The following is a 27,261-nucleotide window of genomic DNA, read 5'->3' on the forward strand; positions in this document are numbered from 1 at the left end:
TGAAACTTGCAGAGTTTCAGAAGCCATACATAGTTGAAGGCCGCTGGTTAAAACCTGACAAGTTAAATGCAAGCGAGGCATGGAGTTTTAAAGTTCTTTCTGTGCTGGGCAAACCTAGTGCAAAAATAGCTTTCAAGCTCTCTGCTTTGCTTGTGGAAGAACAAAGTCCTATTGGTGTGCAGGCTTAGTTCCAGTTCACCCCTGCCAAAAAGGAACTGCCGTATTTTTCGCTCTATAAGACGCACCAGACCACAAGAAGCACCTAGTTTTTGGAGGAGGAAAACAAGAAAAAATATATTCTGAATCTCAGAACCCAGAACAACAAGCGGGATCACTGCGCAGTGAAAGCAGCAATCCCTCTTGCTGTTCTGGCTTCTGGGATAGCTGCGCAGCCTGCATTCGCTCCATAAGACGCACACACATTACCCCTTACTTTTTAGGAGGGAAAAAGTGAGTCTTATAGAGCAAAAAATACGGTAATTCCATTCCAGTTCAATTCACAATTCATTCATGTGGTCCTCCACATTTTGTCACAGCCTTCAGCGTGTTACAAGCTGCTCTGCTAAACTATAAAATATCAAGACGACCATGGGTAGGCAAACTAAGGCCCAGATCCGTTCCAATAGCCTTCTAAATCCGGCCTGTGGGCGGTCCGGGAATCGGTGTGTATCTGATCGCTTGGGCTGCACCAGCACGCGCGTTCTTTCCCTCGCAGTGGTGGCACCTCCTCCCTCCCTCCTGGCTTCTCCCCACCCTGCGGAGGAAGGGGGCTGGGCTTTGATCGGTGCCAGCAAATACAATATGTGCAGTGGGCATAGGGATTTGTTCATTTCCCCTTTTCAAAATATAGTCTGGCCCCCCACAAGGTCTGAGGGACAGTGAACTGGCCCCCTGCTGAAAAAGTTTGAGGACCCCTGAAGAAGATGGAGAAAACATCATTGCACACTTAGGGTGCTATTCACCTAATGAACAGGTGTCCTAGGCAAGGATTTCTGCTTGTGCAGTGAGGCTCACTTCCCCACCTCCCAACTCCTGTGCACCCTTTTAGGTCCAGTTGCAGCCGATTCTGGAGTTGCAGCACTCATCTCGCTTTATTGGCCAAGGGAGCCGGCGTACAGCTTCCGGGTCATGTGGCCAGCATGACCAAGCCGCTTCTGGCGAGCCAGAGCAGCGCATGGAAACGCCGTCTACCTTCCTGCCAGAGCGATACCTATTTATCTACTTGCACTGTGAGGTGCTGTTGAACTGCTAGGTTGGCAGGAGCAGAGACCGAGCAACGGGAGCTCACCCCGTCGCGGGGATTCAAACCACCGACCTTCTGATCAGCAAGTCCTAGGCTCTGTGGTTTAACCCACAGAGCCACCCGCGTCCCTTTACGCCCCCTGAAATAGGTTTCAGGAAGTCAGGAGAACCCCCAGAAGCAAGTGGAAATCTTTGAACAGACAAAACATTTGTAATAGTGTGACATTGAATTCCAATGTGAACAGTGTGAACAATTGTTTTATTTATTTTACCCAACAATTTTTAAGCTGAAACATCATTATTCAGATAGGTAAAAATGGTAAATGCAGTAGCAACAATCAAACAGTTGATGAAACCCATATATATATATATATATATATATATATATATATTCAAACTGAGTTTATTTAAAAACTGCAGTTCCACTGCAAAAGGAACTTCATTTACAATCAGTTCACCTTGACAACTATCAAGTGTGATTCAGAGATTTTGGAAATAATTCTGAAGACCACATCAATTACCATTTCTACTTGGAGACTACTATCCTGCAGAAAACTCATCCAAATATGCTTTTACATCTTCAGCTTTCTCATTCAAACCTCTGAAATTAAAATGTTCCTTATCCCCCCCCTCCAAATACCTCTGTATGATTGTATAATAAATCTCATCCTTCTTCCAAAATTGTGAAAGCCATATTTATGTTTTCTGTCTTCTACTGCTTTTTCAGTTACATTTTCCTTTTTTAAAAAAAACTATCCATATTTATTCTCGGACTATAAATTGATTCTCCAATATTGCCAGTCTGTTACCCAATCTGTTTTCTGTCGCATTAATCGTTGTGACTGTATCTTGCTTTAAAATATAATTTTCAAAACTCTGAAATTCCCGAGAAATTAAGTTCCTCGTATTTGCTAGTGTTAATCTGTTTCCATATCTCCTGTTACTTTTCAAATATGTCTTCTTGCCATCTTTATTTTTCCGGGGGAAACAAATCTGTTCTGTTGTTGCTTTCTCCTTCTACTCATTCCTTGCAGCAGTCAAGCCGAAAAACAGCAAATGTTGTCTGTCCCCTTTCCTTCCCTTCTCGCACAGGAATGGTGGGGATGATAGCATTAATCAGCAAGGCAAGCAATGAAAATAAGGGGCAGGAGAAAACCCACACAGTGTCCTGGTTTACTCTTCTCAGCGCTGTGTGTCCCAGTCTCCTCCAGCCATTTCTTGAGGGCCACCTTCTGGTGGTCTGGACAGAAGCAGTAAAATGTGTCCCCCTTTCCCAGAGGGATGGTGGGATTACATTTACCCAGCCAGTGTGGTGATGAAAAATGCTTCCAGGAAGCCACATTGGAGCTGATGGGGCGGAAGGCAAGGAGCCCGACAGTAGGTGGCACCAGAGCCCAACGAAAGGCAGAGCCAGCTGATTCTAGTTTTGTCCCCATCCTCCACTACACAAGTCCTACAGTGGAAACACAAAGGAGAGGTAAGCTTGACAGGAAGTACCATCATTGGATTAAATGTACACAAGAAGACAGGCAGGTGGCTGCTGGCTAAGGGCAGACTGAGCTTAGTTGGACAGTTCTTGCCCTAACAGACCAGCCGCCTCTGGGCCCCAACTGTGCAATAAGTGATGGATATCTGCCCCTCTTCTCTCCAGAGGGATGGTGGGGCTACCTGGATCTAGCAAGCAAGGGATGCTTTTTGTTCTTGCCCCTATGCACATCAGGCTTTTTCCAGAAAGCAACTCTGAACGTGACCCAGGAGGAGGAAGAAGCAGCAGCATCCAATATGGTAAAGGTAAAGGGACCCCTGACCATTAGGTCCAGTCGTGACCGACTCTGGTGTTGCAGAGCTCATCTCGCTTTACTGGCCAAGGGAGCCGGCGTACAGCTTCCGGGTCATGTGGCCAGCATGACTAAGCCGCTTCTGGCGAACTAGAGCAGCGCACGGAAACGCCATTTACCTTCCCGCCAGAGCAGTACCTATTTATCTACTTGCACTTTGACGTACTTTCGAACTGCTAGGTTGGCAGGAGCAGGGACCAAGGAACGGGAGCTCACCCCGTCGCAGGGATTCGAACCGCCGACCTTCTGATCGGCAAGTCCTAGGCTCTGTGGTTTAACCCACAGAATGCCCATCCTAGAGACTGGAGGTTTGGACACCTCCCACAGAAGGGATGAAACACTCGCAAGCCAAAAGATGAGAGAGAAAAGTCATGCTCTCACCTCTTCCCAAAAGGAAGCTGTTCCATCTGTCCAGAGGGAAGAAAATCCATCTCCGTGGAAAATAGGGGAAATGTTTTTTTTCTTTTAAGCGAGCTCTGGAGATCCTGTGAAACCCAAAAGCTCTGGCCCCACATAGCCACCTGGAGAAAACATAAGGAAGAAAGGGAGGGAGGGAGAAAGGAAGAGGGGAGGGGGGACAGAAAATGGAGAGATGTGGGCGGTTGTTTTACAACTGTACGTAATCATCAAGATCCTCCATCAGCACGTCACCTGAGTGGAAACGAAGAGAAGGCAGATTGAATTATACCAGCTTCATTTGACTTAGGAAAATGTTTGGGAGGGGTCCATACAGATCGTCAACATCATCCCACCCCTTCAAGGAGATCACAAATGGTAAATTAGGTGGAGAGAGAATGATTGGCCCAAGGTCACCCACAGACTTGACTGGAGATTTGAACCCGGCTCTCCTTGGTTCTAGTCCAAACCTCTAACCAGTTGGCCACCGCGGATTGGTGCTAAAATGTGGACACATCAGTTATGGGTTGATGTTAGCAGGCATGCACACTTTACCTGAGTGCATATCTTTTTGTACACATTGCGTGGCTAGAAAATGGCACTGCAAAATTTGGAGAAACGGAATTTCAACTGTTTTTCAGTCTGCATCTTGTTTTGAAAAGTGTGAATTGGATAGATTCGCCTTTAATTGCACACCGAATCTAATTCCTCCTCTATCCGGATCACACACAATTCAACAATAAATTTAGGCAATTTGTGTCTTAAGAGACTGGTTGAAGCTATGGATAGTGGTCTTTTATAACTAGATAATTACAGCTTGTAATTATTCCATATCTTTGGTAGTGTTCCCCGTAACTAGAAATAGACATTACCTTTGCTTGCAGAGAGGCTTTGTACCGCCACAGGCAACTCATTGCAAACTCGAAATTTGTGGAGCTGATGCCATATTTTTTTCTTTACTTGTTTTTCCTGGAGAGATTGAGGGGTGAGGGGAATCCCAAAACAGTCAGAAGTCTTTTTTTTTCCATCCTGAAGGAAGATTTGTCCTTTATAATATACTTTTTCACAGAAAGCTTAATTTAGTAACTCACCTCCACATCCATTAGTTCTTCTGCATTCCCAAGGATAGAATAAACAAGGAGGATCCCTGCTTCACTGACCCTCCGGTCCGGACTATAAATAGCTAACAAAGCTGTTCTTAGAAAGGATCTTCTTTGTTGTTCATTGAAGAATGTCCCAAACACCTAAAAGCAAAGAAACCAAAATGAAGCAGTCTTTGGATTGCTGCGTGTTCATTAAACGATCCCTGCTTCTTCTTCCCTTCTTTCTATTATCACAACTTTGACATCCTTGAGACACAATGTTGTCCCTTCTGCCCATGGTACTGTCAAAGACTGCATTGCAATCATATCTCCCAATGTGTCTCTTCACACACTTCTGCCAAAAACCCCTTAAGCTGATCCTGGTGTTTCCTGGAGGCAGAGAAGGGTAAAAGAAAGCAACCCACATTTCTTAGGTGGAGCAAGAAATCTATCGAACCCTTGAGTGGTTTTGTATTGAAAGGGGCTTCTAACATCGAAGGGACACCTTTACCTCTCCAACTTTCATCATGTTTATGTAAGAGAGCATCTTCTTCTCTTCTTGGTACCTCCTGCACCAGAGTTCTTCGGCATTATTCATCCGTATCCCTGACAGTAAGACACCAGGAGTTAAAAGCTTTGTCGTTCCATACTTAAAGGTTTGGGGCAGGGATGGGGAAACTGTGGTCCTTCAAGTATTTATTTATTTTTAATATAATTTTTATTAGTTGTTTTTTAAAACATATCATTTGCAACAGTAATTAAACATACTTTTACATCTTATTCAATTTTTTGACTTCCATCAATCCTGTCTGAAAATTTTCCAATCTAATCTCAGTATGCATTTCTTATCTTCCCTATTACATTTCAAACTCATAACCAATATATCTCTCTTTTTCTACTTTGTAACACTTTGTATATTTCTCCTTACAAAACTTCTTGTAGTCCTACTAGCATAATTTGTTGATTACAGTTGCTCTTCAAATAATTCATATACTTCTTCCAATCTTCTGTAAATCTCTGGTCCCGCAGGTTTCGAATCCTTCCTGTCATTTTGTCAAATTCTGCATAGTCCATTACTTTCGTCTTCTTCAAGTATTGTTGAGCTACATGTTGCGACTGACCACTGGGCATGCTAGCTGGGGTTCCTGGGGACAGGACTCTTAACAATATCCGGAAGAGCCACAGGCTCCCCATTTCTGGGTTTAGGGCTTTTCAGACATAATTTATTCTGATGGCTTTGGAAACATTTTTTAGACTGGTGGGATTATATGTTAACATCCAGCTGGTTCCTTAGAATTCTATTTTTTATTGTATTGTACAGTGGTGCCTCGCAAGATGAAAAGAATCCGTTCTGTGACTCTCTTCATCTAGTGGTTTTTTCGTCTTGGGAAGCAAGCCCATTGACAGATTAGCTCTATTAGCGGCTTTTAGCGACTTATCAGCTTATCGGATCAGCTGATAAGCGGCTTAGCGGCTTAGAAAAAGGGGGGGAGGGAAAAAACCCCGCAGGAACTCGCAATACATTTTCATCTTGCGAAGCAAGCCCATAGGAGATTCGTTTTGCGAAGCACCTCCAAAACGGAAAACTCTTTCGTCTAGCGAGTTTTCCGTCTTGCGGGGTATTCGTCTTGCGGGGCACCACTGTATTTTTATGAGCAGTAGTCAACAAAGTAGAACAAGGATGTCTTGTTGCGCAACAGGACTTCCTCCTCTCTCTCTTTTTCCTGTACACCCCTTGTGCCCTCCCCAATCTCCTCTGGAGCATTAGGGAAGCCCCCAGAAACCGATTTAGGGGGCACACAGAGGAGAAGGTGAGGAAGTCCTGTAGAGCAGGCAGAAGACTCTGCCAGAGCACAACTACGTACTTTGATGGATACCTGTTCTTACAATTTGTTCACCACCTTGGGTGCATTTGGTCAAGATTATAAATATTTAAATGATCGAATGAAAACAAATTTAGGCCTTTCTGTTTCCTTTGGATGGTATTCTATAACCTTTTTTATGAAGATGTTTGCAAGATCCACCTCGAGAGTTCCCTCCTAGGGAATTTCTCTAGCAACCTCGCGTCTCATTTTGGTATCAGCCTCTGAGGCAAGACTCAAGAAATGAAGGTCAAATTCTGGCTCATATGGAGGAATGTCAAATGCTCTTGCATGCTGTTCTCCCACCATCTTTGCTCAAAGGGTGGGCTCTCTTACTGGCAAAGGGGGGAGAGTATAACATTGTGAAATACAACTGAACAAGACAACAGCTTCTTTCTTCCCCGCTGAGTCAGCTTTGCGGGAAATGCACCATTACCAGAGAGTCAACATGAGACTCAACTGATACTAATGGGAAAACACACTATGAACTGAGACCAGAGGTTCTAATCATATTTCACTAGCGCGTAAAACTAAGGTGTTTAATGTATTCCATCATATTTAAGCATGGAACTGTTGTTGCAACTTTTCCAGCTTACTTGCCTTTCTGGTGCAGGAGCAGCTCGTAGAGACGGAAGATACTCTCCTTGGCTTGTCGGCTGACTGCTGCTTGGGGGTCCCCAATACAAATTGCCAGCTCTGCCACATGGTGCCCCAGTTCTGGGAGTTTGCAGGTAGCCTAGCAAGAAGGAAAACCAGAGAGATCTTTGTCCCCCACTTCTCTGTCAGATCATCTCTATCTTTAATGGGTACGCCTAGCCTCAAAATCTAAGCCCTTCTCAGAAACTCTTAAAATAATACTTTGCATCTCCAAAATGGGCAGACTAGGTCATAGCTGTCAACTTACAGATTTGAAAATAAGGGATCAGCAGCCAAAATAAGGGATTTTCAGAGCACAGGTATGTTCAACCTCTGAGCCCCTCCGAGCCAAAGGCAGAAAGCCCAGCCAGCAGCCAAACAAAGCCTCAAGCAGTGGTTCCCACAGGGCAGCAACCCGGCAACAAGGAAAACCACCGTCACCTCTCCGCTGGGAAGTGCTGAGCAAAGGCGAGTCCCCAGGCAACGCGTTCGATTTGATCGGCACAAGGCATGCAAGCTCCACCCCCCCAGTCGTTCTTAGACTCCTTATTAGGTGAGTAACACAGCCAAACAACACAGTTGGCCAGCAGGGAGGGAGGGAGAGAAGCTGCTTCCTTTGAAACCCGGGAAATTTAAGGGACATCATCAATAAGGGACAGCAGCAGGACATGGCGCTGGGATAAGGGACTTTCCCGCCAAATAAGGGACGGTTGACAGCAATGGACTAGGTTAGACAGATACTTCCAGAGAACATAGCCTCCTCTATGTCCTTTGGATGGGACTCTGAGAAGATGGACGCAGGGCCTCTGTGTATTTTGCCAGAACAGCAAGTCCACACAGTTCAAGCCAAAAGAGGAACCCCAATGCACCTATCAACTAGGAATGCCAGGAAGAACCCAATGGTGTGGATGGGAACAGAGAGGTAAAAAGGTAAAGGACCCCTGGGACAGTTCAGGCCAGTCGAATTCGATTATGGGGTGTGGCACCCATCTCCGCTTTCAGGCCGAGGGAGCCAGCGTTTGTCCACAGACAGCTTTCCGGGTTGTGGCCAGCAGGACTAAACCGCTTCTGGCACAACAGGACGCTGTGACAGAAACCAGAGCGCACAGAAACACCGTTTACCTTCCCGCCGCAGCAGTACCTATTTATCTACTTGCACTAGCATGCTTTTGAACTGCTAGGTTGGCAGGAGCTGGGACAGAGCAATGGGAACTCACCCCATTGTGGGGATTCGAACTGCCGACCTTCTGATCAACAAGCCCAAGAGGCTCAGTGGTTTAGACCCAGCGCTACCTGCATCCCTGCGAGATATGGGCTATCACTCAAAGGGACCCAAGAAGAGCATACTAGTGCCATGCAAACAAGGCCATTCCTAGCTGCCGCCACCCCTTCAATTATTGGCTTTCCCCTCTCCTATTCCTTTAAGACTAAGATACTGAAAATAACATTCAGCTCTCAATATGAATTGGCTCTGGAGGGCGGGATAAATCTAAAAATCGGTTGTAGCGACAAAGACCAGCTCTCACATTTGCTCCCTAGAGCAAAAGGAGGCAGCATATGAGGTCACACTTACATCAAAATCTGGCATAAGGACAGCAAAACGCAGGAGCGCAGCACTGCTTTTGATAGCTCTGGTTCTCTCCACTTTGTATTTCGAGCGTATCCAAAAATGGATGTGCTGCAGGAGGAAGCAACACCTCAGGAATATTGCACTGGTACAACGTCTCACGCGACCCTTTTGCTCAAAACAAAGGAAGCAGCAGTGATCCAGAATCCAAAATCCACAAGCAGTGGTTTTTTTTGTTTTGTTTTTTAGGACCAACCAAAATGTCTCAAGATGGAAGGTTGTGCATCTGACACATGAGTTCTCCTAGGACGAATTGTTCCTCTTCATAGATATGCCTTAGTTCAGGAATGGGCAGAAAGTAGATCAGGATCTACTGTCTTATCTCTGGATGACTTGTGGTGGACTTGCAATGCTTTGTGCCTGATGAATAATGTGGCATTTTAGCTTGGATGTACCCTATTAGCAGGAAATATACTCGGAATCCAGAGTGGATTTCATGCTCTTTATTCAGCTCATAGTGGTGAGGAGGAATGGAAGTTCCCCCAGGATGTCTGCTTTATATACATTATTTACACAATGGGCTGCACGTGATTGGCTAATTCCGGGATTCACCTGTAGGCCAATCAGGTTGCGGATTCACTTCCACCTGGAGCTGGATTGGGTGGCTCCTGAGGACCAATCAGACTGCTGCATTTTGGATCCTATTCAACTCAGTACATAACATAGCATGTGGCCACATATGCCAGGGATAAGGCCTGGCAGAATCCTCCTAAACCCACTCATTTTCTATGTTCAAGCATTTTATAAAATAAATATTGTAGGAGAGCAGCTATTTGGTTGCCTGAGGTGGAGCAGCAGATAGTGCTGTCCCACTCCTCAGTCAAGGTAGAAAAGAACGAGTGCCCTTCCCTGGCAATAAAAATAGAATAATCTTCATTGTTAATTTAATGTGCCATTAAGGTAAGATGGGGGATATGCCAAGAGCATTGATTTTGAGGAGATATAGAGGGTGTTTGTAGAATTAGTACTGTTAAAACGGAAAGGGGTGTTGAAATTTTGGGAGGTTGGATAGTTGCAATGGAATGGTCTCTGTGGTGGGGTGCACATTTTTATTCTCATTTATGTATGGTTATTACTTTGTGAAAATAAAATAATAATAAATAAATAGAATAAAAATAAATTAAATGACTGACTATTCATTGCCATTCTGTGAAGGCCAAAGCCAGCTGCCTGAGGCAACTACTTCACTCTGTCTAATGGCAGGGCCAGCTCTGCTAGGGTATAACCTCCCACCTGCACCCTAAAGCTTTACCACTGTTTGATTCTGTGAGTGCATAAGTGGCCCTGAGTGCCCAAGGGAGAAAATAATACCGCCTAATAGACTGGACTGGGAGATATTAGTCTACTTGGTTGTTTCTCCCCTGAATCTTTGTTTTGAAACCTCTCTTGGTTCAGTCAGTTATTCATGGGCCTGGAAATCACAATACAGTGGTGCCCCGCAAGACGAATGCCTCGCAAGACGGAAAACCCGCTAGACGAAAGGGTTTTCCGTTTTTCGATGCGCTTCGCAAGACGAATTTCCCTATGGGCTTGCTTCGCAAGACGAAAACGTCTTGCGATTTTTTCCGCTCCCCCCCCTTTTTCTAAGCCGCTAAGCTGCTAATAGCCTTTTAGCCGCTAAGCCTTTAATAGCTGCTAAACCGCTAATAGCGCTAATCGGGTTGCTTCGCAAGAGGAAAAAACCGCTAGATGAAGAGACTCGCGGAACGGATTAATTTCGTCTTGCGAGGCACCACTGTATTATGCCCAAACTCTGCCAATGGAGGAATGCATGGTGGGTGATTTTGCAGACCAACTGTTGCTTAGGTTGCGATATCTCCCTGCCAGGCCTTCCTTTGCCGCAATTTCTCTTAGACGCACTTACTTTTAAGATCCTCAGCAGGTGCTTGGTGGTTGGATCCTCTGCTAATAATGACCTGAGCAAGATTTCGAGCGTCGCTGAAGTTGTTCTATACAGTGCCTGGAAGAAAAGGGAAATCCCTGCGTGAGAGCTGGATTTTCTCCCCAACAAAGCATGCCTGCAAATAGGCTTCATCCCAGAGCTGTTGAGGTCCGGCCATCAAAGGGAGAACCTCTCACTAGAAGTGGTTCCACAGATAGCATGCTCAAATAAAAAAATTCCTTCCAGTAGCACCTTAAAGACCAACTAAGTTAGTTCTTGGTATGAACTAACTTAGTTGGTCTTACCAAGAACTAACTTAGTTGGTCTTACCAAGAACTAACTTAGTTGGTCTTTAAGGTGCTACTGGAAGGAATTTTTTTATTTTGACTATGGCAGACCAACACGGCTACCTATCTGTAGATAGCATGCTGTTATTGTTCTGCCCGGACGCTGAGATCCAGCGCCGAGGGCCTTCTGGCGGTTCCCTCATTGCGAGAAGTGAGGTTACAGGGAACCGGGCAGAGGGCCTTCTCGGTAGTGGCGCCCTCCCTGTGGAACACCCTCCCTTCAGATGTGAAGGAAATAAGCAGCTATCCTATCTTTAAAAGACATCTGAAGGCAGCCCTGTTTAGGGAAGTTTTTAATATTTAATGCTGTACTGTTTTTAACACTTGATTGGGAGCTGCCCAGAGTGGCTGGGGAGACTCAGCCAGATGGGCAGGGTATAAATAATAAATTATTATTGAGTAACAACTGTGGGAACAACACACACTGCAGCCTATTCTATTGGGTACAATAGAATGCTTCTTTCAAGTCTAATTTCAATCACGGGCCGAGGAGATGACCCTGTGGGTGCCAGGGAACGCCATGCTGGCAACCCCATGGTTTGTGGGTTCAACAGGAATTTACCTACATAAGAGCATAAAAAGGAACCTGCTGGATCAGGCCAATGGCCCATCTAGGCCAGTATCCTTATGCTCACAGTGGCCAACCAGATGCCTTTGGGAAACCAGGGAGCAGAACATGAGCCCAAGAGCACTCTTCCCCTTTCCAGCACTTGGTATTTGGAAGAATGGCGGCCTCCAACTGGGAAGGCAGAGCTCAGCCGTCACGGCTTGCAGCTGTTTGACAGCCCTCTGCTCCGTGAATTTATCCAATCCTCTTTCTTTTCTTTTTTAAATATTTTTTATTGGTTTTTAGCATACAAATTTTTTTAAAAACATACCACACAAATTATTACACACATATTCTAGTCTGACTTCCGTCAGCACCTCTGATAATCCTCCGTCGTAATCAATTCATCTGCAGTTCTTAACTTAATATTGCCTTTACCTTTCTTAACAGATCATTTCTCCCTTTCCATTTTTACAATATTTCTTAAATTACTCCTCACAGAACTTTTTGGAAACCTACAAACGTCATCTGATCATCACAAATACTTTTCAAATACTCCGTAAATTTATTCCAGTCTTCGGTGAACCTCTGGTTCCGCCGGTTTCGGATCCTTCCTGTTAGCTTGTCCAATTCTGCATAGTCCATTAACTTCATCCTCCATTCTTCCAACGTTGGTAATTCTTCTTGCTTCCATTTTTGGGCTAATAATATTCTTGCTGCTGTTACCGCATATAAGAAAAGCTTACAATCCTTTCTATTTATATAATTTCCAACCATACCTAAAATAAATGCTTCTGGTTTCTTTATGAATGTATATTTCAACATTTTTTCAATTTGTTATATATCATCTCCCAGAAACATTTCACCTTTTTACATTCCCACCACATATGATAGAATGATCCTTCTTTTTCTTTGCATTTCCAACATTTGTTACTACCTTTAAACATTTTTGCTAACTTAACTGGCGTGATGTACCATCTGTACAGAATTTATCCAATCCTCTTTCAAAGCCATCCAAGTTGGTGGCCCATCGCTCCCTACCTGTTTGGTGGCGTCCCCAGTCCCAATGTCCATCGTGAAAACCCCATGCATAGCCAACCGCAAGACACACGACTCCAGTTCTGGATCAAGAGGAGGCTTGATTTTACTGGTGGGGTGGAGGAAAAAGTATTAGATTATGCACTTCCAGAATTTCCTAATCTCCCGCAGGGAGGCTCCTCCGGGAACTTGAGAAGCAGAGGACTTCAGATCCCAAACGCCAGGATGAGCACTGAGGATGGGAGGAGAACAGGCTCTCCTCCTTGGGCTTGGGGACTACCGTATTTTTCGCTCCATAAGACGCACCAGACCATAAGGCGCACCTAGGTTTGGGAGGAGGAAAACAAGAAAAATTTATTCTGAATCCCAGAAGCCAGAACAGCAAGAGGGATCTGGCTTCTGGGATACCGTGTGGCTGTTCTGGCTTCTAGGATAACCGTGCCAAGCCTCTTCAGGGCAGCGGGATGAAGGATCCCCCTGCCCGAAGAGGCTGCCTGTGGCTAAGGCAGAAGCCAGGACAGGCACGTCGCTGAAGGGGCGCTGCGCAGTTCTCTTTCTCTGCGCAGCACCTCTCCTTCGCAGGAGAGGCGCAGCGCAGAGAGGGAGAACTGTGCAGCGCCCCTTCAAGCGAAGCTGGAGAAGGAACAGGAGTCCCTTCTGTTCCTCCTCCAGCTTCACAGGACAGGTGCATCGCTGAAGGGGTACTGCACAGTTCTTCCTCTCTGCGCAGCGCCTCTCCTTCGCAGGGTCTCCTTCTGTTCCTCCTCCCGCTTCACTGAACGGGCGTTGCGCAGCTCTCCCTCTCTGCACAACGCCATTCGCTCCATAAGTCGCACTCACATTTCCCCTTACCTTTTAGGAGGAAAAAAGTGCGTCTTATGAAGCGAAAAATACGGTATATTTCCCAAGGTGTGGAGAAAACAAATGCCTTCTAAGATCTGTGTGGGCACTTCCAAGGGGAGTCAGTTGCTCCTTTCTGGAGCCTCAGAGTACCGGCCTCTCCACTTCTTCTTTCAACCATTTCTGTTTCGAAAGTCTTTGACCTATTGTATTCGATTGTCTGGGCTTCTCCCGGGCCGTTTACCGTGTTGCATCTGCTTTCCTGGAAATACATTATTTTCTACCCTCATTCATCACAAATACAACGGTCTTCGCATGCACTACAGTGGTGCCCCGCAAGACGAATGCCTCGCAAGACGGAAAACCCGCTAGACGAAAGGGTTTTCCATTTTTCGATGCGCTTCGCAAGACGAATTTCCCTATGGGCTTGCTTTGCAAGACGAAAACGTCTTGCGAGTCTTGCGATTTTTTTCGCTCCCCCCCTTTTTCTAAGCCGCTAATAGCCTTTTAGCCGCTAAGCCTTGAATAGCTGCTAAACCGCTAATAGCACTAATCCGCTAAGCCGCTAATGGGCTTGCTTCGCAAGACGAAAAAACCGCTAGATGAAGAGACTCGCGGAACAGATTAATTTCGTCTTGCGAGGCACCACTGTAATTGCTTCTTAGTAGGATCAGGAATCCCTGGTCTTCAAGAGGCATACCTCAAATTGTAAATAGCCACCATGCAGCACGGTAGAACTGATGTGGGCACAGAGTGAACCGGGAGTTTCTCCATCACCACCTGGAAGAGACCAAGGGCCAGAACAGAGCAGGTGAATGACCTCCTTCCACAGATTTCAATGGGGCACTTTCATCCCAAATGGTTTCGTCTAAGCTCTTTCTCATTCACGAGCCTGTTACCAACACTCTCCCATTTTGTCTCTGCGCCTCTGTCTTGTCTCACGATCCGTATTAGCCCAACAGGCAAGCAAAAACCTGCATTCCTTCCTGGCCATTTACCCAAAGCACCCACAAAACATCGGATGCTCCCTTTACAAAGAGTGTCCCTAGAATCTCCACCTCCTTTCCCTGGAAAATCTCCTGCCTGGATCTAAGCCTGCCGTTGAGAATTCCTTGTTTCCCTGCTTTCCTCTGTGCATTTTAGTAGACTTAAGGATATAGAAATTCTCTCTGTTTCTCCTTCCCAACCATCTGATCTTTCATCTCCCTCCCTCATCCGTGCAGGAATGCTGCTGAATAGCCTTAGAGTCATTGTAGGCCTCCCCACTTTTTAAATTCATTTTAATAACTTATACCCCATCTTTCTATCAAATTATTCTCAAGGCAACTTAGAAGCAAAAGGAAATATCCCACCCTCTCTCACACACACCATTTTGACACCCACCCACCACTCATTTTCTCTTTTTCTTTTTAAATCATTTTTTATTGATTTTCCAATAAAAGCAGCCAATTAACATATCTATATCATAATCTATCCTTTATGAGCGAGAGAGAGGGCTGAATGGATGTCTAGCAACCCCCCTTCTAGGGCCCAAAGGGGGGGATTGTGTGGTCTCTGGGAAGGCTGATAGATCGCCATATGACTTGTATCTGTGGAATACAGTTCATTTACATTGCAATACAGTGATACCTCGGGTTACATACGCTTCAGGTTACATACGCTTCAGGTTACAGACTCCGCTAACCCAGAAATAGTGCTTCAGGTTAAGAACTTTGCTTCAGGATGAGAACAGAAATCATGCTCCGACGGCGCAATGGCAGCAGGAGGCCCCATTAGCTAAAGTGGTGCTTCAGGTTAAGAACAGTTTCAGGTTAAGAACAGACCTCTGGAACGAATTAAGTACTTAACCCAAGGTACCACTGTATTGCAAACAGTATGCTCAACAATTTACAGTAACAACAAGGTGGAAGTTACTATGCCATTAAATTTCAAATGAAAGGCTTCGACAACAGACAGGAATAGAATGATTTAACAACTTGGGAGTTGCTGAGTCATTAAACTTCAGACGATAGCCTTGGACAACAGCCCGGATTGGAAGATTGGAATGAAGTCAGGAAAAGCTGCGCTGGTAAATAGGCAGTTGAAAAAAATATATATACACAAATAAAGCTGTACACAATGGATGAAAGGATATATGATTTCTGACATGATTGAGAATCACATAGCCAGGGCCATGGAAGTGACTTGAGGGCCTCGGACATAAGGTCACCAGGTTAATGGGCTAGACTGATGGGAATAAGGACTGACAAAACCTGGAACCAGGAGGAAAGGACGTTGGATAAAAATTGGATTTGTTTGTACCTTTCTTTTTTTTCATTACTAGAATGTTTTATAAAGCTGATGAATGATAGAAAAATGTTGGAAGAAATTACCTGGCTTTAGCAAAGATGCTTAAAGAATTATGAAAGAATATTATGATTATAAGAATAGGTAAGGTTAAGACTTAAATTTTAAATTTTAAGGTTTATTCTATTATAGAAAGATAAGATCAAAAAATCTAGGGTAATGTAATGATAGAATTTTATGAAAAAATGGAAAGGAAAGGATTTGCTGGGATAATTAATAACTAGGATACAAAGGAAGGAAGGGAGGAGGAGGAGGTCCAAGAAAGAAGGCTATGACAGTTAAGGGTCTGGAAATAATGAATTTGTTTTTAAATGTTTTTAAAGGTTAGGGACTTTTGCATTTTTGTCACTTTTTTGTTTTCTTATTTTGAATTCCCCCCCCCTCCTTTTTTCTTCTTTTTTACATGGTGGGAAGGGGTTTGCTTTTTTCTTTTTCTTTTTACTCTGTTAACTATTTTTGCTCTTTGTATTTTCTTCTGTTTCTACTTTGTTTGTTTTTTCTTTTTGTGACATTTTGAAAACTTTAATAAATATCTTATTAAAAAAAAAAAGAGAATCACATAGCCAGGGACGGAGAACTTTAAAGTGTTAAGATCGGAATGTGGAAAATATGAAAACAACAAGAGGCGGCAGGAATGGAGATATTGGAGATACACTTCAGAGGTCCAGACTATGGGGAGCCCGAAAAAAAACACCATAATTAATAATTTGGACTGTAATTTGGTCGGTTTTTTATTTTAGTTTGTTTTTAATTGGCTCATTTTCCACCCCTCTTTTCTGGGATGGTTTTCAGATACATGGCTGTGCTTTCTCTTGTTCTTCTTTGAATAGAAACTTTTTTGGGGAAGTCCTAGCTTTGCTTTCCCACCTTCAGAACTTGAGGGGAATGCTTCACTGTCCAAACAAAGACTGGGCCAGCTCTGCCATCCTGATTAACTGTCTGTCCTCTGTCAGGAATAGAGCCAAGAGTAGCACAGAGCAGAGGTTTCTCTAGCAGCCAACTCAATTTCCCCCAGCCACCTATTACCCCAGAAGGACTTGTTGCTGAAACATGGGTTTCAGGCACAGAGACAAATACAAATACAGAGAAATACAGAGACAAGGGAGTCCCAAGCAAGCTTAGCCAGGGGGTCCTCTGCAGAACACCTTGGGCAGGGGTCTGCAACCCGCGGCTCCAGAGCCGCATGCGGCTCTTTTACATCTTTGCTGCGGCTCCGGGGCGGATACTCCCCTCCGAGGGGAGGAGGCGCATTGTGCGCCCCGACACTCCTCACTGTGGCGGGCGCTGTATTGGCTGTGACGTCGCATGGGGGCGGTGCGTGCATTAGTCACGCACCGTCCCGACGTCACCTTCCCGCCCGCTATCAGATCGTGGCTCCAGAGATATATGTTTTAAATGTCGCAATGGTTTTGCGGCTCCCAGTTGTTGTTTTTTCTTCGGAAACGGGCCCAAGTGGCTCTTTTTGTCTTAAAGGTTGCAGACCCCTGACCTTGGGGAAGGAATTACAACTGCATCCTCGTAGGGTGTTTTCAAGTGGATTTAGTGACCCTTTCCCAAATGGTTTCACAGTCCTTCCGCACTTGCCAGGTTTATTTCCACAGAACTAACATGGGTGGTGCTTTGAGTTAAACCACAGAGCCTAGGACTTGCTGATCAGAAGGTCGTGGTTCGAATCCCCGTGATGGGGTGAGCTCCCGTTGCTCGGTCCCTGCTCCTGCCAACCTAGCAGTTCGAAAGCACACCAGTGCAAGTAGATAAATAGGTACTGCTCTGGCGGGAAGGTAAACGGTGTTTCCGTGCACTGCTCTGGTTCACCAGAAGCGGCTTAGTCATGCTGGCCACATGACCCAGAAGCTGTACGCTGGCTCCCTCGGCCAGTAAAGCGAGATGAGAGCCGCAACCCCAGAGTCAGCCACGACTGGACCTAATGGTCAGGGGTCCCTTTACCTTTACCCCCAAAGCCAGACCTTGTGCCTCTCATCTACTGGCTAGCTGCCACCTCCTTACTGGATTTCTGCACCTCACTTACCACGACAGCCTCTGTTAATTCGTCTTTGGTGTACAGAAGTTTGAGTTTGTTCCGTCGTTTATGCTGTGTAGCGATGCATAAAGCGGAGATGGCACTGAGGAAACTAATGTCCCCGTTCTCATCCTGTTTGCTCTGTAAGTTGAGAGAGAACCGGGGCTGTTAAGAGAGGGCATTATCGAGCCTTTCTTGATGTGTCCTAGACATCCTAGATGTGTCCTAGACATCCTTCCTGGTTGGCTCAGAATGAGAACTGAACTGCAGAATTAACCCACCTGTTTCACAACTGCTCAGAGACGCTACAGAACTAGAAAAGTCATGAGCTCAAAAGAGGGTAACTGGGATCTTGCGTTTCCACTTTGTAGCGAAAACAGTTCATTCCTTTTTTTGATGGTTCTAGCTACACAACCCTCCATGAGAAAGAAAAGAAGTCCGTGTCACTGTGCATTCCTTGGGAGGCCAGATCTGCTGGCCCTGTGGATCCTGCCACCTGAGGCAGTCGCCTCATCTTGCCTGATGGGTGGGCCGGCCCTGTATCTTCCTATGTTTCTGCCCAGTGGAACTCCTACTGTGGCTAGATTTATTTTCTCCTGCATGGTGGATGCCCCACTGCTGCCTGGGATTCTTGACCTTCCCGCATGGGTCCAAGCCTGCCCCTGTGGAGCCTGCTCATCCTTCCTCCCTCTGTGCATCTCAGCAAACTCAGGGCTAGGCAAAAGCTCTCTCTTTCACTCATCCTCCCTCCTGCCCCATCTTTCTGGTCACTTCTCACTCAAACCCCCTATTCTCATCCTCTCCGGGTGTGGCTGTTTCACTCTCTCCCTTCTGGGAGAACCTTCAGTAAGGTGAATGTACCGTATTTTTCACTCTATAAGATGCACATTTCCCCCTCCAAAAATTAAGGGGAAATGTGTGTGTGTCTTATGGAGCGAATGCAGGCTCCTTGGCTTCAGCGATAGCAACACGAAGCCTCAGAAGCGCAGTGGGAGCGCTCCCGCCGCGCTCCGGAGGCTTCGTGTTGCTTTCACTGAAGCCTGGAGAGCAAGAGGGGTCGGTGCGCACCAACCCCTCTCGCTCTCCAGGCTTCAGGGATAGCCGCTGAAGCCTTTGGAGCGCAGAGGGAACTTGCGCTGCGCTCCGAAGGCATTGGGTTCCTTTTGCTGAAGCCGGGAGAGCAAGACTCTCCCAGCTTCAGCAGAGAGGGAGAGCTGCGCAGCACCCCTTCAGCCAAGTGGGAGGAGAAATGAAAGGGGCTCCATTTCTCCTGCCGCTTCGCTGAAGGGGCGCTGAGCAGAGAGGGGGAGAATTTTTTTTCTTGTTCTCCCCCTCTAAAACAAGGTGCGTCCTATGGTCGGGTGCGTCCTATAGAGCGAAAAATACGGTAATCTTGTATACTATTTCCTTTTAGCAAGTACTCCTTTCCTGGTTAAGTCCTCAGATTTTGGCTCCATTTTCTTTCCCAGGAACCTTGTGCACATGCTCCACTACCCAGTCCCAAGACTCTACATTACTGATGATGTGTTCGTGTTCATTTGGCCAAAACATGCTTGTTTCTGGGCCAGCTCTACAAGACTTGACAACAGCCTGGCAAGGATATTACAGTAGGAGCTGCTACTAGCATCCAACTTAATTCTCCCAAGCAGCTGCTATTTGTGAAGAACTCACTGCGTCAACACAGAAATAGGCTTCAGACATCTGTAGAATCACGTTTCCCGAGCAAGCGCATTAGTAGTACTATAGAAGTACCATGTGCAGGAAGCATCATGTGCTGAGGGGTTTTGTACCTTGTCTTCCTCCTCCATGCGCTTGAGGATGATGTTGACGGCATCACCATCTAGTTCAATGCTGTCATTCACATCCGACCCATTGGAAGTAGATGAAAAGACAGAGGAGGTGGAGAAGTGGTTGAGGCTTGTTGATGTTGAATCTAGGAATTGAAAGGGTAAACAGAGAACAGGAAGGCATATTAGTATCTCCTACCTTCTTATTACTATCCCCTACCTTCTTGAAATGGGACGTGGGTGGCGCTGTGGGTTAAACCACAGAGCCTAGGGCTTGCCGATCAGAAGGTTGGCGGTTCGAATCCCCGCAACGGGGTGAGCTCCTGTTGCTCGGTCCCAGCTCTTGCCAACCTAGCAGTTTGAAAGCACATCAAAGTGCAAGTAGATAAATAGGTACCGCTCCGGTGGGAAGGTAAACGGCGTTTCCGTGAGCTGCTCTGGTTCGCCAGAAGTGGCTTAGTTGTGCTGGCCACATGACCCGGAAGCTGTACGCTGGCTCCCTCGGCCAATAAAGCGAGATGAGCACCACAACCCCAGAGTTGGCCACAACTGAATCTAACGGTCAGGGGTCCCTTTACCTTTATCTTCTTGAAAGAGATCTAGCTTCTTCTCGTTGAATAATTTGCACATTCCTGACAACACCCTAAGCCTCTGGCATCTTCATAAAATCCTCCACCTCATCCACCCTAGAGGTGGGTGAATCCATTTCAGTTTCTCTCTGTTTCTCATTTTTCTAATCCTAAATTCAGTTCCCCAAATTTCCACACCAGTTTGCAAATTTTGTTTTTAAAGTCCTCGGGGAAATTTGTTAACGTTATAGTGCAAATTTCTCCTAATACAGTCGTACCTTGGTTCTCGAACAGAATGCATTCCAGGAATTCGTTAGACTTCCAGAACTGTTTGGAAAATAAGGCTTCTGATTGGCTGCAAGAGCATCCTGCAGCCAATCTGAAGCTGCAGAAGCTGCACCAGACGTTCAGTTTCCGAAAATCGTTTGAAAACCTGAACATTCACTTCCGGTTTCCGGTTGTTCGGGAGCTGAAACGTACAAGTTCCAAGGCGGTAACCGAGGTATGACAGTAGACACATCTTTTTAAAGCAAGTTACTGTAACACAATAGATTTGTATCTTATCTCTACTAACATATACATTTGTATAACACTTTATCCTAGTACATGCATTTTTGTACACTTCACTGCAAAATTCAAAGAAGTGTGAATTTCAAAAGATGGTTGTGTTCCAGTTCACATATTGTTTCATAAAGTGTGAATTAGGTAGAAGAAGAAGAAGAGTTTGGATTTGATATCCCGCTTTATCACTCCCCTAAGGAGTCTCAAAGCGGCTAACATTCTCCTTTCCCTTCCTCCCCCACAACAAACACTCTGTGAGGTGAGTGGGGCTGAGAGACTTCAGAGAAGCGTGAGTAGCCCAAGGTCACCCAGCAACTGCATGTGGAGGCGCGGAGACGCGAACCCCGCTCACCAGATTACGAGTCTATCGCTCTTAACCACTACACCACACTGGCTCCTCCTAGGTAATTCCATTTCTCCTCCAACCCTCTCCTCCCATGCAGAATCCCTCTCAAGAACCCAGGGCATCTCCTCACCTAAAACCGTGGACAAGCTCCTTGACTCTTGCTTAGGTTCCAGAACCTTACATTCTTGGGACCAGACCTTTTGGGTTCCACAGCAGCTCCAGAACGTGCTTAGTTTATCCCAATTCCTCAGCGTGATAGAGTTCTTTCTCCTGGACAGATGGAACCATTTCAGCTTGGGAAGGGAAGAGAACGCAACTTCACCCGCCCTGCTTTCCTTATGGCTATAGAAATGTTCAAACCTCCGGTCCTGGGGCTTGGCATTTGATGAAGCTGCAGCATCCTGGCTGTCGCTTCCTCCTTTCCCCAGATCTTGTTTGGAGTTGCTCTTTGAAAACAGCTTCTGCAGCTTTGACAGCCTATTTTTTTTAAAAAAGATATTTATTAGAGTTTAAGAATTACAAAAAAAGACAAAAAAAAGAAATACAAGCAATGAACAGTTACAAAACCTCAAAAAGAAAAGAAAATACAATAAAACAAAACATCAACAGTACATCAAAACATTAAAAAAGAAAAAACAAACATTTAAAAAACACAAACCTTTAAAAAAATAGAAGGGAAAATAGAAAAAAAACAAAACAAAAAAAAGTATTTTCATATCCTTATCTTGCATTTGCTTATTTCCTCGACTTCCTCACACCTCCTTTTTTTGTATTCTAGTTCAAATAATTGCTCCAGCAAGTCCTTTCCCTCTTTCTCAAATTTAGTTCCATAATTTATCTTAACGCAATTTAACCTTAAGTTTTGCACCTTTACCCGTTGTCAATCTATTCATACTTAATTCTTTATAACATTTCTGCTAAAGTCATATAACTTCTTTCCAGCATCCTTCTAACATTCATTAAGCTTTGACAGCCTAAAACAGAGTGGGAGAAGATAGGCTGGCAGTATCCTCCTACTCAACACGCCTGGACTGAACCGGGGCCACATGTGCTTGCTATCATAGGCAAATAGGCTATCTTGTGAAGGAAGTGCTTGAAGGTTTAGATCAGGGCAGGGGGGAGCTAATACACTGTTGGACTACAGCTCCCATCATCCCTGGTTGTGCTGGCTGGGGATGATGGGAGTTGGAGTCCAAGGACATCTGGAAGGCACTGTGGTGGTAAACATGGTTATGATTACTATTTGCTATTGCTCGCTAGGGAGCTCCCCTCAGACTGCCCTAGACAAAGCTGGAACCAGAAGGCAGAATCAGCTAAGAAATCCAACTTACATTTCCCCCCCTCACACACTCAGCCACACACCCTCTCTCTGTCTCAATACAGAAATGTTAGAAGCGGTCACAAAATGGTCAACAGAAGCATGAAGCTTCTCTCCTGCCAAATCACCTTTGCTCACCTGACATGTTCATGAGGCATGTAGGGTGTGTCACAATGACCTTAGCAACCTAGCAACTGCGGCCATTGTTCCTCTGACATTATATTCAATGATACAGTGAGGGGGGGAAAGTATTTGATCCCCTGCTAAATTTGCCCGTTTGCCCTCTGACAAAGAAATGACCAGTCCATAATTTTAACGGTAGGTTTATTGTAGCTGTGAGAGACAGAATAACAACAGGGAAAACCCCAGAAACCCAAGAAAACAAAAGTCAGAGTTTGATACACTGCTGTATGAACCACTATGGAGAACTGCAAGAAAGTTGAGAAAAGAAGAAAGGGGAAAGACAAGAAAAAACAAGAGGTAAAAAAGAAGAAAAGGACTCCCGTTTGTTTCAAAACATCTATGAAATCTAATAAATGTTAATTAATTGACAAGGCACTATTTTCCCTAAATATACTACATATAAAAGGTAAAGGTACCCCTGCCTGTACGGGCCAGTCTTGACAGACTCTAGGGTTATGCGCTCATCTCACTTAAGAGGCCGTGAGCCAGCGCTGTCCGAAGACACTTCCGGGTCACGTGGCCAGCGTGACAATGCTGCATCTGGCAAGCCAGCGCAGCACACGGAAACGCCGTTTACCTTCCTGCCAGTAAGCGGTCCCTATTTATCTACTTGCACCCGGGGGTGCTTTCGAACTGCTAGGTTGGCAGGCGCTGGGACCAAGCAACGGGAGCGCACCCTGCCGCGGGGATTTGAACTGCCAACCTTTCGATCGGCAAGCCGATCCCACAGCGCCGCCCGCGTTCCATACTACATATAGAAGCCTACATTTTGCTTATTGTTTTTATTTGCTTGACTCTAAATAAAGTAGAAACTCAGATTATACCCACCAAAGATCTGTGACTTGAATATAAATAAATTGCACCTCAGATATAGTAAATTGCTACGCGAATGAATGTTTTTAAACAAATATCACCTGTTTCATAATTAAGTTGCAGTCCAGATGCCTTCTGAATATAAATCAAAACATTTCTGGCCAAATTGTTGAGTTTTACAATTCCATAAAATTTTGTGTGTGGTGACAAAACTCTTAACATGAGAGCAGGGGTGCCAACTTTAATAAAATATTGGGGGGGCAGGCTATGTTCACGTGACACCATGCATGCACACCATTTGAATGGCAGGGCCCATCAACTTGGGGGGGCAGCCCCCTCAAATATTTTATAGGTGTGAAGCCCCTTGATCCCTAGAAGTTGACTCCTCTGCGTAGGAGAAGCTTCCTGCCCTTGCACAAAGGTGTGCTTATTTTTTTGCCTTCACTCCAGATGCTTTGAGGACTTGGGCCGTGTAAAAGGTAACCATTTCAAATATGGTTGTTGCCAGTTCTATTTTTCTAGAAAAGAGAGGTGTTGGAACTCACCACAAACCCTTGTTCTCTTAGAATGGTCATGGCCCCCACTAGGCTCCTGTGAGTTCCCGTGGAAAAGAAACCCTGGTTGTTGCAGTAAAGTGATTTATCCCCCCCCCCCCCCGGACAAGACACCAATACAACTCCTAGGTACACCTCTGTGCTTGGTTGCACTGTACATTTTTTATTGAATTTTCTGTTCTACATTTTAGAACATTCATTTAAACAACCTTAAAATATTATTTATTATTAATACCCACCCATCTGGCTGGGTTTCCCCAGCTACTCTCCTTCTCTTTCCGTGGTTCATTTTGCATAACATAAATCCCAGCATATTTTATATAAACTAAACCACAGTGTGTGACATATCTGTCCAGGTCAGGTCATTTCTGCCCAGGGGAAAAAGGTGGCCATTCTCTTGGGGAAGGGGAAGAAATGGAGGCAGTGAGAGATTTTACTTTCTTGGGTTCCATGATCACTGCCGATGGTGACAGAAGTCACGAAATTAAAATACGACTGCTTCTTGGGAGAAAAGCAATGACAAACCTAGACAGAATCTCAAAAAGCAGAGACATCACCTTGCCAACAAAGGTCCGTAAAGTTAAAGCTATGGTTTTCCCAGTAGTGATGTATGGAAGTGAGAACTGTACCATAAAGAAGGCTGATGGCCAAAGAATGGGTGCTTTTGAATTATGGTGCTGGAGGAGACTCTTGAGAGTCCCATGGACTGAAAGAAGATCAAACCTATCCATTCTGAAGGAAATCAGCCCTGAGTGCTCACTGGAAGGACAGATCCTGAAGATGAGGCTACAACACTTTGGGCACCTCTTGAGAAGAGAAGACTCCCTGGAAAAACCCTGATGCTGAGAAAGATGGAGGGCACAAGGAGAGGGGGACGACAGAGGACGAGATGGTTGGACAGTGTTCTTGAAGCTACCAGCATGAGTTTGACCAAACTGCGGGAGGCAGTGGAAGACAGGAGTGCCTGGCGTGCTCTGGTCCATGGGGTCACAAAGAGTTGGACACGACTAAATGACTAAACAACAAGAGAGCTGCCCATGGCTTGGCCATCCTTGCCTCTCTATCCGTATTGCCCTTTCACTCCTCCTCCTAGCCTTAGTAACTCAGTTGTCTCCTGCCCTCTGAAACAACAAGTCAGTGTGGTGTAGTGGTTAGAGTATCAGTCTAGGACCTGGGAGACCAGGGTTCAAATCCCAATGAAGATCAGTCGGTGAACTTGGGCCAGTCACTGCCTCTTGGCTTAACCCTACCTCACAGGGTTGCTGTAAGGGAGGGGGGAGTGGAGAAGCATGTGTGTCACCTTAAACTCTTTTAAGGAGAGGTTGGGATATACAGTTATACCTCGGGTTGAAGTAGCTTCAGGTTAAGTATTTTCGGGTTGCGCTCCGTGGTGACCTGGAAGTAACAGAACATGTTAGGTGCTTCTGTGCATGCACAGACGCTGAAAATGAGACTCCAATACTTTGGCCACCTCATGAGAAGACTCCCTGGAAAAGACCCTGATGTTGGGAAAGATGGAGGGCACAAGGAGAAGGGGACGACAGAGGACGAGATGGTGGGACAGTGTACTTGAAGCTACGAACATGAGTTTGACCAAGCTGTGGGAGGCAGTGGAAGACAGGAGTGCCTGTCGTGCTCTGGTCCATGGGGTCACGAAGAGTTGGACATGACTAAACGACTAAACAACCACAACAAATTTAACTTTCATCCCACCATGAATGGTGCCAAGAACTTAACAACCAGCAGAGCTGACTTAGAATAGATAGATGGCAACCCAGCCAGATTAGTGAGGTATTAATTCTTCTTCTTCTTCTTCTTCACTGTCACCCTTAACCTCTACCAGCATTGATAGCCCTGTTTATGGCTGACTGTGAAGAGAAGGCATTTTGCAAAAATCTTCATAAGAGTAGCACGACTAAACAACAACAAAATCACGACGTGTAACATTTCTGCCCAGGTCAGGTCATTTCTGCCCGGGGAAAAAGGTGGCCATTCTCTTCCAAACACCAAGCTTCAGTAATATAAACGTTGATCACGATATGCTACTGACATTCCCACCCTCCCAGGGCAGAGAAAAGATGTCCTTTTCTCTCTTCCTAGCGCAGGTTTACAGAACTGCGTGAAACGACGGCCTTCACGTGCAATAGTGGCGCATGCGCAGACAGTCGCCGGCGTCCTCCACGCCCCCAGCGTCCTTCCTTGTTTCAGCCCGGACTATTTTCAGTGCCGGACCGTTTGGTCCCTCGCATTAAGAACTCCCCCAGTCTCCTCGCTCTTTGCAGAAACAAGGCTTTCTGGATTGTTGCTTCAGCCGCCCCTCGCTGCAAAAATGTCCGGGTTCAGCCCCGAACTTATCGAGTACCTGGAAGGGAAAATCTCCTTCGAGGAGTTTGAGAGGCGCAGGGAAGAGCGCAAAAGCCGAGAGAGGAAGGTGAGATTTCACGACACCTCCCCCCCCCCCGCCATCTGCAGCTGAGGAGAAAGAAAGGGGTCCATTACCTTCATGGCGCTCTCTTCTCGTGTTTTGGTTGGGGTGTGTGTGTGTTTTGGCGGGGTGGACTCCTCGCTTCTATCGCCGAGTCCCCTCCCTCAATATTTGCAGCTATCGTGGGAACTTTTAAAGTCACTCAAGGCAGACCGTCGTTTGCAAGCAAGCCTTGCAATAAAACCCCGCGAAAACACCGTCCCCCCAAAATCGTGTGTGTGTGTGGGAAGGGTGATGATGATGATTTTTTTGGTAAATTTATTTATTTGTGGGTTTTTCAAATTAATTTTTTACTATCACAAATCAACATAAAATATAGAAATAAGATTCCACATAATCTCCTGGACTTTCCTCTTCCGCTTTGTGGGTCCTGTGGTTTCTCATTTCCTCCTGCATCTTTTATAATGATCCAAATATTTTGCAAGTGTTATTCCCATCCCTTGAACGGATTTTGGCTGTTTACAATGGTTTTTAAGATAGATTATAAATTTTCCCGAAATGCATTGTACCCATCATAATTTTTTTAATTATCTGCATTACAGATACAAAGTTGCACACTTGTATTTTGGGATAACGACTCCTGTTTTTATACTGGCAATTACAGAGTGGTTTTCAAATCCCACTTCATCTGCTAGGAACACACATTGAAAGGATTAGAAAAATACACTCACTCACAGCTCTGATTGCATTAAGTGCCTTGATTACAACCACCTGCTTTTTGCCCAGCTACCCACCCCAACTGGGTGATTTAATTTGAAGTATCTTATTTATCTGACTGCAAGCAAAGTGATAGCTTTTGGGTTCTGGCTTTTTAGGATAACATAACTGAATAGTAGGGAAACCTTGATAAAAGGCACTGTTTATGATACTCTGTATTAAGTGCAATACACGGGGTGGTGGACTGTGCTGATTTGTTTGTTGCAACTGGGTCTAGCAGAAAGT

At 45.4% G+C, this 27,261-nt stretch overlaps 2 protein-coding genes across 3 annotated transcripts in view; one reads left to right on the forward strand and one right to left on the reverse strand.

Annotated features, from left to right (window-relative positions):
• Positions 1-3,255: 3,255 nt before the first annotated feature.
• On the reverse strand, positions 3,256-23,842 carry LOC310690782 (maestro heat-like repeat-containing protein family member 7). Its single transcript, XM_083470342.1, has 13 exons — positions 23,826-23,842; positions 21,097-21,443; positions 19,494-19,636; positions 17,713-17,844; positions 14,038-14,117; positions 12,501-12,606; positions 10,548-10,643; positions 8,630-8,734; positions 7,021-7,156; positions 5,070-5,164; positions 4,568-4,720; positions 4,349-4,505; positions 3,256-3,601 (listed from the first exon to the last, which is right to left on the reverse strand). Exons 3-13 carry the CDS (start codon positions 19,509-19,511, stop codon positions 3,546-3,548), a joined length of 1,134 nt encoding a protein of 377 aa, XP_083326468.1. The 5' UTR covers positions 19,512-19,636; positions 21,097-21,443; positions 23,826-23,842; the 3' UTR covers positions 3,256-3,545.
• A 2,209-nt stretch (positions 23,843-26,051) lies between these two features.
• The window catches only part of GTF3C3 (general transcription factor IIIC subunit 3), a 32,912-nt gene continuing 31,702 nt past the window's right edge, over positions 26,052-27,261 (forward strand). Inside the window, exon 1 of one of the 2 annotated variants that reach the window (XM_083467998.1) lies at positions 26,052-26,265. In XM_083467998.1, coding sequence (XP_083324124.1) covers positions 26,164-26,265 — 102 coding nt within the window. In that variant the 5' untranslated portion in view covers positions 26,052-26,163. The remainder of the gene's footprint in view (positions 26,266-27,261) is intronic. The other variant, XM_083467997.1, reaches the window with a different exon arrangement.

Source organism: Podarcis liolepis (assembly GCF_965112155.1).
Source record: "Podarcis liolepis genome assembly, chromosome: 1".
Lineage (NCBI taxonomy): Eukaryota > Metazoa > Chordata > Lepidosauria > Squamata > Lacertidae > Podarcis > Podarcis liolepis.

Bases quoted from the DNA above. Each gene is read 5' to 3' on its own strand.
- LOC310690782 (XM_083470342.1), bottom strand. The intron at 12,607-14,037 runs GTATGCCTCTTG...CCACCCCACCAG, and splicing joins GTGGCTATTTACAATTTGAG to TAAAATCAAGCCTCCTCTTG. The intron at 7,157-8,629 runs GTAAGTGTGACC...CCTTCTTGCTAG, and splicing joins TCCTTATGCCAGATTTTGAT to GCTACCTGCAAACTCCCAGA.